Here is a 15,291-nt window from a genome sequence, read left to right as displayed (position 1 = left end):
TGCAGATTTTCCTTCATTACTGTCATGAACAGCTTCATTCCAGAGACTTTCAACTTCAACTTCTTTAAAAAAAAGGAAAAAAAGCCAGATTTTCAGGTCTTGGCTGAGAGAAATCAAACTATTAATGGTAATATTTTATTAATCTTAAAGGAAAAGAGCATGAAAAGAAAGGCCATTAAATTAGAGGCTCTGTTTACATTAGCAAGTTATGTGGATTGACAGAAACTGATCCAAACTGAGGTTCCTACAAGTACAATATACTCAGTTCAGGTACTTACTTCAGTCTAGGTTTAGTCTGGTCCCCAATGTCACTTGCAGCAAATGTCTCCTGCACATTCAGGTTGGGCTGGTTCAGGCTCTTATGTTCCCAGTCCAGGTAGGTGCACATTTGCTGTGGCCTTGGAACAGCACATCTGGCTTAACGTCCCTACAGACGTCTAGTTTGCTCACACCAAAATGGCTCTGCAGTCCAATGAGGACTCACTTCCAGACTGCACCACTGCTCCAAAGGACAGCATCAATGTAGACACAGTCACGAGATAAAACTTCTTTAAGCCCCTACACAGTAGGCACTAGATGCCCACTGCTCTGTCATTCTCTTTCTTCAAGCTAGAGATCATCAAGGTTTCACCTGAAGCTACACTTAAAATGTGTAGCTTCACATTAGTTACACTAAGATCACAGAAATATCCATGATCACAGCAATGCATGAGAAGGTCTACAAGGTCAGTGCAGTAGCACATCTCTAATGGGGCTTCGACAGTGGCAGAAAAGACCATTTTTGGGGGCAAGCACATAAGCCTGGCCACTATCATGGCCAGACTATCATGACTATCCACAGTCATGGGATGCTAGAGCACACATCATCCCAACCTGTTCACTAGAATACTTGTAAACTATGAATTTGTCTAACTTCTTCGTACCTGTTGATATGGTATCTTCCCCACCACATCCTGTAACAGCCAAATCCAAAAGTTCACCACTTGCTTTAAAAAATGAATATTTTCTATTATCCCTTTTAAACTGATCTATTTGTTTCCATTTGTTTCCCCTCATTCTAGCCTTTGGGGATCATTAAACCTCACAACACTGTTTTTCACTGCAGTTCTTAATCCATAAAATTTTGTCCTAAAAAAATCAAGCCACACAAGGGGTCTCAATACAGTTGAGACAAATTCGGGGAAAAAGTAGACTTGAAGCTAGACCTGAGCTTTGCAAATTGTTTCTATTGGTTTGCAGTCTTGGTGTTCCTTCTGTGTATTGCACGGGAACTGGAAAATGCATTTTGCTCTACGTTGCAAGGAGTTGAGAATGGTTCCTTGTATATATATACATATATATATATGTATATATATATATATACTAGCAGCTCAGTTGTGTATATTATGGTTAGTTGCTCCAAAAGTATTTACTGGATGTTGAAGTCAGATATTTAAAACATCCTTACCTGTTTCTGTTTCTTCAAAATGTTAGTGTCCTCATTCCCTTCTGTGTAAAAAAAAAAAAAAAATCACATTTTGGAGGGAAGCCATCGCTGGTGTAAAGAGTTGTCTGCTGGGTGGACAATCACAGCTAATAAAAACCTTTGCTGTCCTTCCTGGAAAAAAGGGATGAGGGACCCCAGGGACTGCTTTACAGGCTGCCACCGGAGGAGCTCTGGACCTTTCTCAGAGTCAGCAAACAAATAGATTTGGGATGTGCAAATGCATAGGCCTCTGTTCTGGAGAATCTTTGTGAGTCCTTGTCCAGGATGAACCCTGGGCCGAAAGTAGAAAGATGGACAGATTCCCTCCGAAGCCCCAGGACGAGGCCCCTCCTGGAAATACAGATGAATTGGGATCAGACCACTCCATTTCTGGGGCTCTCTGTTGCCAGCTTCCTTCCACCCCAGCTGTCCCCACGTCCTTGGGCCACGGACACGTCGCATTTCTTATGACAAGTGTGAGGTCCGCGAGAGGGGCCTTGCGCGGTCGGGACGCCTGGGCACGACGCCAGGGCCTCCGTCTGACCCCACGCACGGCAGACACAGCTCGGCCTGCAGCTGGTGACCGGGGTCACCAAGCAAGAGACAGACCCAAAAAAACCCCGCTGGAAAGCAGACAGCCCCGTTACTGCTCAGAGGAGAGCAGCCCCGAGCCTACGGGATGCCAATTCGCATGCTGGGGGAGAAGGTGCTCAGAGATGGACATCTGCACTATAAAATCCAACATGCAGGGAATCCAGCTGGAAGGGACGGCTCTTGCTCATCAAGTTGCGCGTGTCCTTCAGTACTTGGCCATGCTCAGTTATATATGGAGCAGGGGGAAAATAACCCCGAAACTCCCATCACAATCTGCCTCCACCTTGAAATAGGCCCCTGTGCACCAAAGACGGCTCCAGACTTCCAAAGACTGCCATAAACAGTGCGGATAATTAAAACATGAATATTATGAGAAATACATTGGCAAGGACTCCAGACGCTGGAGGTGGAAAGCCAGGTAGCTTAAAGAAGTGCCAAATATTTAACTGGTCTCCAAGATTAACAGATGTTTTTCGACCTAACATTGAAAAAAAAATTACTAAGGTAGCTGTGCTTCCTAAATCGGAGCCGGAGAAGGTAATAGAGACTGTGCACTGGGACCCTACCAAGTGCTTTTCCAGCACTGTAAGATCTTTTATTTAAAAAAGAAAGGGGGAAGGGAGAAAGAAAAACCTGGGCCTAGCTAAAGGATTCTGGATGCTTACCTAAATCCTGTAAGAAAAGGAAAATTCCTTCCCCAAGCTGAAATCACCCAAATGCAATTAAGACAGAGATAACATCAGCGCATTTCCCCATCTGGCATTAAGCTATTCCATGAGAGTATTGCAGAATGTGGTGGTTGCAGCTGATACACTCGCAGCAACATTGGGATGGTTATTTTCTTCCTCTTTTTCCTTTTATTCAATTGTCTAAAAAGGAGCTATTCAGCAACACACTTCTGGAAACCAGCCTCCTTCAGCTGGTATGAGACAATATGCTACAGCACTGCAATAAAAACTCATCATTCCAAAGCCCCCAGTCAGTTTGTCCTCCCAGCAGCAATTCCTTCATGGCCACAGAGACCAAGTGCTCTTCTGCAGACCCCTTGCTATTATTCTGCTAAAGCTCTGAGGAGATTTACAGGGATTTGCACGTGTTTGTCTTGTTCTAAGAGAGATCGTGTGGCATGATTAAGAGACATTCTTGGAAAGAAGCTTCTCACTTTGACAAGCTTCTTGACGTTCCCTTTGTTTGATACAACACCCGTCAGTTATTGATGGGAATGTATTAAGCTCCCGAACAGCCTCAGCAATGGCTTGTTTAACAGCACGCATTTCTTCTCTACGTTGCAGCAGCCAATGCCCAGTAATTCTTGGAGGAATTATTTTTATAAATATATATGTGCATGTGTATGTAGTGGGGAGATATAGATATAAAAATGTTAGTGAAGCATGGCCTTCCATAAGTAAAGCAATGGGAGAGTTAAGAAGAGCTAGGGCGAGCTACAGCTTTGGCTCTGTCATGGGTGATGGGATTGTAAGGACTTTCTGGGTCACTGGATCCAGAACCTTCTGATCATATCATATGAATCTTTACAGAAACTGATGTTCCTCCATTATAAAAGCGAAAAAATACAGGGGGGAAATTTTATAGGAAGGGATCCACTGCAATGTGCAGATTAAAAGATGGAAGTAAACTTCAGCCATCATCATGATGACGTAGTTAAGGCAAGGAAAGCAGCTACGGAAGAACAGCAGCCAACTAGCTACAACCCAGGACGAACCAAGCACCGTTTCTGCTCCTCCTCCACTACATCAACAAATACTGGCAGGGTCAAGGAGCACCCAGAGACCTGCAAGACGGAGTTGAGCAGAAGACCAACACTTCCTTATGGATGCCAGAGCTACCCTGCCAGCCACCATGCCTGAAGTGGGCATCACGGAGAGCAGGTCTACACTCTGCTCTACCCAGCCCAGCTTCCAGGCTATACCGCTTTGGGGGATTCATTTACTGGTTGTTTCGGGGAACACCTGCTGCATTACACAGATCTGTTTGGCTACAGAAACCTGCCATCTGCCCTTCAGTTGTCCCAACCGAAGTTTGCAAGGACCCTCCTTGCAAGCAGGATTAATATTACATTTCCATCTGCTCCGAAACACGAGCTGCCCATACACAACAACCTGAAGATGTCTCTCAGCTCCCAAATCCCATCCTGCCCATTAAAAAACGCAAGTTACTAGAAAAACAAGAGGAGCCATGACTATCCAGCTCCCTCGAAGCACAAGCCACAGCAACATTTTAGACTTGCTACATTTCCTGCATGACTAAATTCCATGGAAATGTTAACAGGCCACATTAAAGAGATATCTAAGTGGTGACAACACTGATATAAAACCATCAACTGGGTCTGCACCAATGCAACAAACTTTTAAAAACTATTAAAACAGACTGTTTATTACAGCATATGATGTGTTATATTAATTTACACAATGATATATATATATATATATATATAAAAACAGCCATTGATGATGTACAGTAAATTGGACATCAACAGGAATATTAAAACTACTGATACTCATGCACATGACATGCATTTTTTTTTTTTAAAAAAAGGCAGTTTTACACAATATACTGAAGTTACTAAGCCTTGGTCAGCTGCTCCAACAGTTTTTTCTGATCAACACCACAGTCCACACTGGGACTCCCAGGAAATAGGAGCAGAGTGCACTCCAGAGAAGGCAGTTTAACCTTAGAGACAGATTGAACAGGAGACTTTTCCTTGTGGGAGAAGGTTGAGGGTGGACGAGGACAAGTTTCAAGAAGAGAATCAGAAAAGGAAAAAACAGGCCAGACTGTCTGGAGGAACAAATTCAAGATGTGGCAGCAGGAGCAGCAGAAAGGGACAAGCAAAAACATTAAGACCACCCACACTCCCTCCCTCTTTTTCCCTAAAAACCTATGACCTTACACTGTTGATATCCTGCAAAAGACCCAGCACTGAAAATCTAGGAATATTAATTCTTGGCAACATTAACTTTTTTTTCAAAGCCCTCTGATACTATGCACTGGAGGCTGTTCACCACTGAAACGGCAGTGTTATTTTTTTAAAACGAGTATAATCGTCTTTTATTTTCACTTAAAAGGCACTAGTATCCACCCAAGTTCAGAAGACAAGTGACATAATTTACCTTAAGTTTTAAATATTTGTATAGATATATAAAAAACAAATCTGTGAAAATATGTACACAAAAGCACCTTGCTTCCAAAAGCAGAAACAGCTATATTCCACCAAGTCACTTCACTAGACCGTTGTCATCAGCTTCAGAGAGCCCGACCGAAAGCGAAGGATTTTCTTCTTGAGGTTATGGGAGGCTTTGATTTTGACAAAGGCCTTCGCTGCATTTTCATGCAGCTCTGGAGCCGTGACCGTTTGAATGGGGAGAGTCTGGACAAACTGAGACCAAATGAGACCACCGCTCTCATCCGAGTCGCTGGTGGTAGTGCTCTCCCCTACGAATTCCACCTCGCTCAGGCTAGACTCGCTGTCTCCAAAGCAGTTCGTGGTGTAATTGCTCTGCTCGTCCTCGCTCGTGTCCACCACGGTGGAGTGGAACAAGGACTCGCACTCGGCCGAGTACTCCGAGTCACTTGCTACGTAGGCGTACGGGCTCACGTAAGGCAGGGGGACTTGTGGGTAGACTCCAACGCCTTCTCTGCGGTTCCTCCTCGCCCTCCGCAGGGCCTCCTCGTAGGAGATCTCTGCCGACGACTTCCACCGGCGATAGTCGGCCCGCTTGTGTTTAGGTTTGGCCACCACGACCTCTCGGCCATGTCCATGGGACCGGATTACGGATTTATGTAGGCCAGACGGCCTACTTTGGAGGCTGGACTCTGGTGGCAACCCACTGCCTCTCTTCCCCCTTGAAGAGGGCTTTTTCAGTTTCTTATTTGTATCCAATTCCTCAGGAAAGCGACATTTCTTGCTGACTGGCTTGTTTTTCTCCCTCAAGGTCTGAGAGCCATTTTCCAGCCCGTTGACGAGATGGGGCCTGTGTTTCAAGGTGGAACTTTTCAAAATTTTGACGTTTTTGGTGCCTTTGTGGAGCTTAATGCTTTGCTGCTGGGCCGGTATGTATTGGGCGTTCACGAGTAACCCATCATCCAGGCTCTGTGAGGAAGAGCCCTCACTTTTGAAATCCAGGGAAGGCCTCTCCTCAACGGGAGGAGAAGATGTGGAGTGAGCCGCCTGCAAGCTGCTCTTCAGCAGGACTTTTTTGGGAGGCTGATTCATTTTATTTTCCGACTGCAACACCACTGTCTTGCCTGGGCTCTCTTTGGGAGCCGTGGTGAAGAGCTGGCTGTTTTCCTTGGGGATGTCCCCCGCTGGAGCTACCATGTTCTGACTTAGCTCTGGAGGCACTGGCTTGACGCCCCGCTTGCTTGGAAGTTCGTTCCCTGCGCTGGGTGGGAAAGCTGCCGGCAAAGGCATCTTCCTACTCTCCAGCTGCTCGCCACTTGATTCCTTCGGCCTCTGCTTTGCCGGAGAGAACACCGCAGTGTCCGCAGCGGTTGTCCCACCGGAATGCAAGCACACTTGCTTCGAATTCTTCAGGTTCACAACATTGGTGTGCGAAACCACCGCGGTGGGCTGCCTGACACACATGCTTCCATGTCTCAGAATCCCTTTGGTGGGGTCAGCGTTGAGACTCGTCCTCGGTTTATTAGTCCTTACGGAATGAGTCTTTTTCTGAACCAGGCTTAAGATGTAACCGTCTATCCTCTTGCTGGCGGAAGGGCCCGACGCGGGCCAGGAGCTCTGTGGGAGAAAGGTATTGGCTGCTTTTCCTGAGTCCGATTCCGACCCAACACAAACGTCGCTAATATCACAGCCAAGTCTCTCCTCTTCTCGCTGAGGGTTTTCAGTCACCGGGAGAAGAAACATGGGGCTCTGCACAGCTACCGCATGGAGTGGGCTGGGGTACCGGTAGACGTCGTTCCCGTTTTTAGACACCAGATCACACTGGTATTTTGGATGTACATCTGCAACGACATCGAGGGAATTTGAGTGCGGTGTGGACAAAGAGCAACAGACAGAGCCTGCAGTCTGGTCCTCATGTTGGCCTTCCTTATTATAATCCATCCAGCCTATGAGATCTGAAAGGCATTTTAGAAGAGTTTAGAGATCCTCCTGATGACAATCCTGTTATGTTTTTCACATGTTGTCAAAGACTCTGGTCTCGTTCACACGTACAGCATACTGGGTTAACTACAGTAGTGCTACTTGAGCAGTAGAAACCTTGAATCTAGGGACACAGTTCAAGTGATAAATGCACCACTATTCTTTTAGGGTCTATCTGTGCAGGATTTGTCCCAGCATAACTACATAGGTGAAAAGATAAAAATCACAGCCCAGAGGAGAGCATTTATATTTATTCTAAAACTGTGCCTAGATTGTAAAGAGCTTCCTGTTTTACACCCAAGCCACTCACAGATCTATCATGGTCTCTCATGGTTACACAAGCACCTCTATAAGACATTGAGGTCCATATAAGTACAAGGAGTGCAGGTCAATAGAGTTGACATCCTAGCTCTGGCTCTGCAAAGACAGTTCTGTAAGAGAAATCCAGTGGTTTTTGAGATGCATGAGTCAGATTTAAAGGCTACAACATTTACTAGGAAACAAGAAACCTTAGGAGCAGGGCTTCAATCCATGCAACTTAGATTATTATTTCTCTAAGATCAAATTGATCTTGCTTTGGATAGGGGAGCAATCTAAATGATCCTCTGGACCACTTGCAGTCCTGTGTTCTATGCTTGGCCCAAGAGCTTCCTCCAGGGTACACAAACTTGAACATTCAGTGCTTGTCACTTAACAGAGCTGTTTCAAAGAGGTGCTACAGACTTTGATGAAAGCAGCTGATTGTGATGGTGCTGCTGGGAGGACAGGAAAGGAAGAACAGGCTTTTGAGGAGAGGAAGAACAGGAAGAGGAACTTCCTTCAGATAACTTGACAGTTCCCCTGTGTTTCCTAAATTCTATGTCACAGTTAGGAAGTGCTGCCAAAAACATGATGGTTTGTGAAATTCATCTAAAAGTGGGCTAGTATGTTTAATAGGGTTTTTTATTTTCACAATGCATACAGAAAAAGAAAACACAATCTGCTGGAAATCCTTGTGCATGTCTTTGTTTTAGGTATGGTTTGTGCAGATCATAAATACCGTACAATAGGGAATGCTGAATTACCTCAAGCTGCTCTGATAAATTAGAGGAGTTCTCAGCATCTCAGAATGAATGCATCCAAGGCTGTATTTTCCCACTTCTAGGTTAGAAGAATTATTTTGTTCTTGAGTCACAAAAATTCACTATAAGTTAACCTTGAAGAGCAGAATGGAAATTGGAGATATTATGGTTAGGAGTATTCTCCACATCCCAGAATGAACCAAGGCTTTTGACTCAGTATGATGGCAACTTCAACCAATAATGATTGATCAACAGTCCTGTTTGCATCTCCTTTCAGGACAACAGACAGAGGAGGTCTTCCTATTTAACAATCATACTTGCATCTTGGGCCTAGTGTCAAGGAAATTTCAGTGGCTCTTTGCCAAAGAGAGGAAAAGCTTTTTCTTTGTCTATGATGGCTATTTGTCTAAATCTATAAAAGCAGAGCACACCTCAGCATAGTCACCTGTATGTTGAGGACCACGAGAAATGCTAAAAGGGCTGCTGCAAACAGACTCATAGGCACCCTGTCACATAAAATGTGTGGCTAGCACCTTACTCAATCACGTTAATGAGGACCAAGTCTCATCTACATTACATAGGTGTTGCTATGTAATAAGTAACTTTCCTTGTTCCTACTTAATAATAAAAAAACGATTTCTGAAGGAAACTATGAGAAATTAGCCAACTAATGTGTTTATGTGTGCATGTACCACTGCCCTCTGCTGGGTAGAGCAGCTGTGATATTTTCACGTGTTCCGTTCGTGTGTTTAGAGCGACGTATTCGCATGTAGGGCTGGAGGGGTGGAAGAGAAATGGTCCTGCCCCACGACATATGTGCATGATAGGCACGGGATTCTTTTCAGAGCACAGCACACCCAGTGAAAGGAGGGAGGGTTAATCCAACCCAGGTACTCCTGAGGCAGTATTTCCAAAGCCACCTCCTGGAGTATGACGTATTCGACCTGCTTTTACTATACCTGCAGATTTAGGGCGTCCATCTGAGATAGTCAGTGTTGCCTCCAAAGGGCTGCAAAAGCAAGTGCTAGAATGGCAACTGGATAAACACTCACTGAAGACTGAGTTAGACGAATTGGAGAGCGATCCAGAAGCTCCATCACTCAGCTCATAAAACCCTATAAAAATAAGAATTTGTATTTATGTTAGCTCTGTCTATACAACGTTATAATTTGTGCCCCTAGCAACGCAGTCACGTTGATGTTTATATTGGCTTATTATACTGCAATCAGGTAGGGGATTTCATTCAGTCATCCAAAAAATAGTGCACAATTTGGTAATATCCTTACTACTGTGAAGAATCCAGTTTAAAAATAAGGCATTTAAAAGGGGAGCACTGTAGTTAACATATGAAATCTTAATTTTTTTTTTGTTTAGCTTTCACAGGGGTCAGGAGTTGTTTGTCAGATTTTAGCGAGATGGATCCATACTGCACTTGCCAGCCCACTCATTTAATGTTGTACTATACTTTCCAACAAAGACTCTCCTGCTATTACTTGACTACAAAAATATTTTCCAAATGTTAGGCCAAATACTATCCACTATTTTCATCAAAGTTCTGGAGGTAAGTATGATATTTGTGGATAATGCAAAAAAAGGAGAATGGTAAAGAATGAACAGATATAGAAAATTTAAATTTCCTGGAAGATTGGTTATACACAAGCAAAATGTGGCAGAGCAAAGTCAAAATTGAAATTATACATGTAGAAGAAAGGAATTCAGGGCATATCTAGAAAATGGAGATGCATCCCAAAGGGCAATACTCCTGACTTAGACAACATGGAAAAGCAGTTCAATCAAGTTTAATGATATGGAGGAGAAAAAAAAAAAAAAAAAAAAAAGCTAATGAGATTCTTGGATGTAGAAAGGGACTAATGAGTAGCAGTAGGGAAATGACTTCACCAGTTTATATGGCACTGGTACTGCAGATATTGGAACGATGTCTAGTTCTGGAATCCAGCACACCTAAAGCAAAGCTAAGAATTGGAAGGAGGCCATAAAGCCATTTAAAAGCTGGGAAAAATGCCTTAAAATGAATGACTTAATGAACTTGACCTGTTTAGCTCATCAAAAAAGTTGGGTATTACACTAAATAGCGACTCCAAAAGGAGAAAACAGAGAGTACTAAAAAAGACTTTAGTCTATGGGAGAAAAGCATACAAAATCAGTGCTGGAACAAGTCAAATTCAAATCAGAAATAAGCAATATTTTTAACAGTGTAAGTGATTAGTTGGCAGAGTCTCCTCTTTTCCGTGTCTTCAGGACAAGTCTAGATGCCTCTCAGGAAGGTTCCTCACAGCTAAATATAAACTATTGCATTCACCACAGTTGGAATGGAATGAAATTCAAAATATGGGGCATCAGATTATTTGATTCACTGTTCCCTTCTGGCTGTAAGATCAACTGTGAAATCTCTCTCCCACTGTTGGTGCTTCCTTTAATTGCAACCTCCTTCTTAACATGCAGGAGAATTGGAACTTTTCGACTGAGGTTGTGGGTGGCCTTGGAAAAAACACTAAAAATCTAATTAGGCTTGAAATACTCTTCTGAATATATTCTCTAAAGACAGTAACCTTTCCAGTGGTAGCTGAACTCTCCTAGTTGGCACTAATTATCAGAGTGTGAACATGCTATAGACATTTACTGTTCCAGTACTGAAAACTTTGGGGAGGTTGATTCCAGCTACCAAGGGAGGCCCCTTTTTGCCGAAGGGTGGCCTTACCTGAACTTGGACGGCTGTCTGTCTCAAGGTGCTCATCCGTCGTTTTTTCCACGTCCAGCCGGAGGTCACTTATTTGCTTATCTAGCTCTTGTAGCTGATTCAACAGCCCAGCATCCCTCCTCCTCAAGCAGTTCTAGAAAACAACAGGACAAACAACATCAGCTCCGTCGGTGGTGGAGCAGGGGCGAAGGGGCTCCAAAGGCTTTCTCCATCTCAGCATCCTATAAACACCTTGTCAATGGTCTTAAAAAAGAAAAAAAAAAGGTGGGGGGGAATCTAAAATGACACTCTGGACAAATATTTATCTGAAGAACTATGTGAGTGCTTCATTCCAACCTCTTCCAGCCAGTTGGACACTAGGAGCATTCCCCACATTTTAGGAAGACCAATGGCTGGGAAAGCACTCCTTGCAGGAACACGGCTGTCCCAACCATGGGATCTTTTGCATGGCCCACTTTAAAACCCGACGTGCTCGTGTGACATGGGCTAACCCAGTGAAAGGACAGTTTCGCCCGTGCAATATGGGACTGTCACCGCCACGTTGACGTTGCCCAAGATCACATCTGTTCCCACAACAGGCTGAAGCAGCTCGGCCAAGAAGGGTCTGCAGTGTGGGAACCGCCTCGCTCCGTGGCTCATTATAAGCTTATATTCCACCATGTAGAGAGGAAGATTCCCAGAGCTGGGATCAGAGTCCCTTCATTAGTTTTACAATTGCAGCAGGAAGGAAGAATAATTCTTCCTCTTCTCCCATTATAATCGTATTAAATTGCTGCGAGATGGATTTTAAAGCTATTTATGAAGGTAATTTGATGGTACAAAACAAGCAATAAGAAATGATTTTGTAAGATGCTCATTAACCCACGGCCAATGCAATCAGTTTCCCTCTGTGTATTATAATTTTGCTTATCCATCACCAGTTTGATACACTTTGCAATTGTTCTGGCTTTCGGGAGAGCAGGGGGAAGGTTTATTCTTTTTCTTAAGTGCTTCGTTTGATCAGTACCCAACGGTGCTCTGCTGCTTTCATTGCAAAGAGTTTTGATGCTCAATAAGCGGACTAGCACGAAGCCCATTAAACCAAGGACAATGTCTCCCTTGGGATGAGCCGGTCCTCGGGCGAAGGGGACGTGATCGCCAGGAGTATTTAGGGAGGCCGTCGAAAAAAAAGATGCGCTGGCATCGCACGGTCCTTGGAGCACCAGAGGGGCAATCCAAGTCTTCTCCCACCTTTCCGATGGAAGCGGGATCTGGACCGCGGCCCGGCTGCCGGAGGTGACGGGTTCAAGCGGTAACTCACTGCGCCACCTACTGCCACCAGTGCCGTGTCCCCCCCTCCCCTCCCCCAGCGAGCGCTGCTGCATCTGGTTCAGATCTGCAATGTCAAGTGCACAGATTAAAGTGCTACCACAAATCCTGATCTCGGAGCAATAATTCCCGGTACTTTTCTACGGCTGTTTGGCAGCCGAGCCTTTACGAGCCAGAGAGATCGTTCATTTTTTTATCCTTTATGAGAAGAAATAACCCTTATATTAACCGAGCCGAGAGGCTAACAAGCAAAATAGAGAAAAAAAATGAATAATAAATCACACGGTGCAACTTGTCGCTGGCAGAAGGCGAGCGCGGAGCCAGGCACAAAGGCGCCGGGCGCGGATCCCCGGGAGCGCCGGGCCGGGGCTGCCGCCGCCCGCCGCCTCTTCCCACCCACCCAGAGCGCGCGGGCCACAAAAGCATCCCTTGATTTAAGGGCCCCGGTGCCGGGCGGACCAGGCGGCAGCTCGCTCCGCACTTCCATTCAAGGCAAGGGGAGCGGGGCTCTTTGCCTTGAATGGAAGCGGGAGTTGGGACGGGACGGCGCGGAGATAACGGCAGGGTGGCCTTCTCCTCCTCCTCCTCGTCTCCCTTTTCCTCCTCCTCTCCCTTTTCCTCCTCCTCTCCCTTTTCCTCCTCTTCTCCCCTTTTCCCGGCCAAGCGGGAGCCGCCGACGGCGCGTCCCGGGGTGAGAGCGGCGGAGCCCCCCGGCGCTGGGACCCTCCCCGGCCTCGTCCCCCCGCGGGGTCCCCGCGGCTCACCAGCTGCCTGCGCAGGAGGAGGATGTTCTCCTCCAGGAACTTCTCCTCGAGGCTCCGCGGCGGCGCCTCGCCCGAGGGCTCCCCGCGGGCGCCCGGCGGCCGCCGCAGCAGGAGGCTCCGCACGAGCAGCTCCTGCCGCTGCCGCAGGTAGTCCAGCTCGCCCAGGCCGGCCAGCGTGGCCTCGAGGCGCTCGCGGGTGCGCAGCCGCTCCGCCTCCGCTTCGCCCTTGTCCCGCCAGCGCGCATCGGGCGGCCCCGGCCCCGCCGCCGCCGGGACGGCTCCGGCCGCCGGGCTCGCCTTCATGGTCCCGCCGCGGGCAGGGGGACACGGGGGCACCCGGCGCTGCCGCCGCCGCTCGCGAATGGGCCGCGGGGCGCCCGGCTCCCTCCTCGGCTGCCGCCGCGCCCGCCCCGCGCCCGCCTCCCCACGCCCGCGGTCGCCTTCCTCCTCCTCCTCCTCCCGCTGCGGCGGGCGACGCTCCTCCTCCCGCCCCGCGCCCTCGCCGTGTTCCCCCCGCAGCCGCCTGCCCCGAGCACCAGCCCCCGGGCCTGCCCTTAGGATGGGAAGAGCCGGGGGGACAAGGACGGGAGGTCCCTGACGCCAGGGAGGACAAGGACGGGAGGCCCCTGTCGCCAGGGGGGACAAGGACGGGAGGTCCCTGTCGCCAGGAGGACAAGGACGGGAGGCCCCTGTCGCCAGGGAGGACAAGGACGGGAGGCTCCTGTCGCCGGGCAAACCCCCCGCACGGGGCTGATGCCCAGCGGACGCCCCCGGAGCGCGGTGGCCACCGAAGCGCCGCGCACCTCGGTCCCGGCGCCGGCGGAGCGCGTCCCGGTGCCGTGCGGCTCCCGCGGAACCTGGAACACAAGCCATGGAGTTTCTTTGGGGGGAAAAAAAACGCCATATGAGGGTGAAGGAGAGGGAAATGGGAAAGGTGGGAAACAGCAGAATGGCAGTCCTTGGAGCGGGGTGCCAGCCCAAGCGGAGGAGAGAGGGTCGGCGCCCTGTCCAGGCGCTGCTGCTTCCAAGCCCGTTCGTGTCCGGCAGCCAAAAGAGCCGTAATGAAGCGAACTTCATACAGCGTGCAAACTAATTGCAGCCTGGGATCTGCAATTAGGGTTTTCAATGGGCATGTTGTGGAGAGAGGGACGGGGGAAAAATGCAGACGCAGAAGGAAAAAAAAAAGATGTTAGTAGCAAAACGGAGCAAAAACGGCGTTCCAGGCATGTTCGAGGTGGAGAGAAAGGGAAGAAGGAAGCACTCAGAGAGCCCTTCACAATATGGGGTTTGTTCGGAAGGATGCGAGCCCGCTGCACAGTGGCTCTCTCAGACATTATGGGCATAATTAAATGCTCTTTCCTGTGTTCCTCACAAGATCATGACTGTTTGCATTACAGCAGCTCTGAAAGGTCTCAGATGAAACTGGTCTCCCCATCCCCATGCTATGTGCAGTATATCGCAGTGTGCACTGTACATACTTTGTTCATTGTGGGTGTTGGTCCCTCTTGCAAGGAGCCCGTGGCCAGTGCAGCCCATGATTTCACAGTCCTTTTAAAGCTATATAATGTGCTTTCCAGAAAGTAGATCCACTTTCCTACTGTAGCTTATGAGCAGCCCTCAGCCCCTCTTAAATCTTGACCCAAATGCACAAAAGATAACACACGTCGGATCAGAGGATGGTCCGAACTACAACCAGCTCCTTTTTGCTTTTGATGTGCTCCAGGGGCTGGTTCTTCAAGCTGCCGTGTCGACACCGGTGTCTGTGTTGACTTTGGGTTAGGAGAGCCCTTTGGATTCACCTCCCTGGAGGTGAATGGATGGTTCTGGCCTCTCCCTCTTGGGCTCCAATCACAGAAAACAAATGCACTGAGCTCATTTGAGTGGGGATAAAAGGGGAAGCACATTTAAGGTGCAGCAGTGCACCTAAAGCTCTCCAGCTGCTAATGCATGGTCATTAATGGGTATCAGCACCAGTAGCCAGCTTGAAACACCCATAGTGCAGACGGCAGGTCCTCCCACAGCTCTATCACTCCCTAAATCCGCTGCCTTTGAGCTGTCCTGGCAGCTAATGCAGACGTAGCCCTAGGAAAGGGAGGACCGAGGCGGTGCAGGAACAGGCAGCCAGAGAAGGCAGGGCCGCTTCTTTGGGGAACAGTGTCACTCCTGCCAGATCCAGGAGACCATGAAATTGCAGCCACAGAAACAGCTGACAAACGCTTGAAAAAACAAGAGGTACCACAAGGCGAGAGGCCGGACTG

General features: G+C 47.7%; 1 protein-coding gene across 4 annotated transcripts; it reads right to left on the bottom strand.

Moving 5' to 3' along the window:
- Positions 1-4,425: 4,425 nt before the first annotated feature.
- On the bottom strand, positions 4,426-13,430 carry DACT1 (dishevelled binding antagonist of beta catenin 1). Of its 4 annotated transcripts, none has more exons than XM_010225503.2 (4): positions 13,034-13,430; positions 10,962-11,094; positions 9,202-9,357; positions 4,426-7,156 (listed from the first exon to the last, which is right to left on the bottom strand). In XM_010225503.2, the coding sequence occupies exons 1-4, from the start codon at positions 13,334-13,336 to the stop codon at positions 5,304-5,306; spliced, it is 2,445 nt and encodes an 814-aa protein (XP_010223805.2). In that variant the 5' UTR covers positions 13,337-13,430; the 3' UTR covers positions 4,426-5,303. The 4 variants fall into 4 exon arrangements, with proteins under 4 accessions (XP_010223805.2, XP_088395362.1, XP_088395357.1 ...); XM_088539236.1 differs by having other exon boundaries at positions 4,426-7,042; XM_088539231.1 differs by having other exon boundaries at positions 9,295-9,357.
- Between the last annotated feature and the right edge of the window lie 1,861 nt (positions 13,431-15,291).

Source organism: Tinamus guttatus, unplaced genomic scaffold (assembly GCF_059628265.1).
Source record: "Tinamus guttatus ecotype Peru unplaced genomic scaffold, ASM5962826v1 Tinamus_guttatus_pri_ptg000048l, whole genome shotgun sequence".
NCBI lineage: Eukaryota > Metazoa > Chordata > Aves > Tinamiformes > Tinamidae > Tinamus > Tinamus guttatus.
Note: the sequence above shows the minus strand (reverse complement) of the source record. Positions and strands in the feature narration are given on the sequence as shown.

What these genes read in the sequence shown, in the direction of transcription:
- DACT1 (XM_010225503.2), bottom strand. Translation starts at nt 13,336, where the DNA reads ATGAAGGCGAGCCCGGCGGCCGGAGCCGTCCCGGCGGCGGCGGGGCCG. An exon ending in AGACAGCCGTCCAAGTTCAG is followed by an intron (nt 9,358 to 10,961) that starts GTAAGGCCACCC and finishes TTATTTTTATAG; the next exon opens with GGTTTTATGAGCTGAGTGAT. An exon ending in TGGACGCCCTAAATCTGCAG is followed by an intron (nt 7,157 to 9,201) that starts GTATAGTAAAAG and finishes AATGCCTTTCAG; the next exon opens with ATCTCATAGGCTGGATGGAT.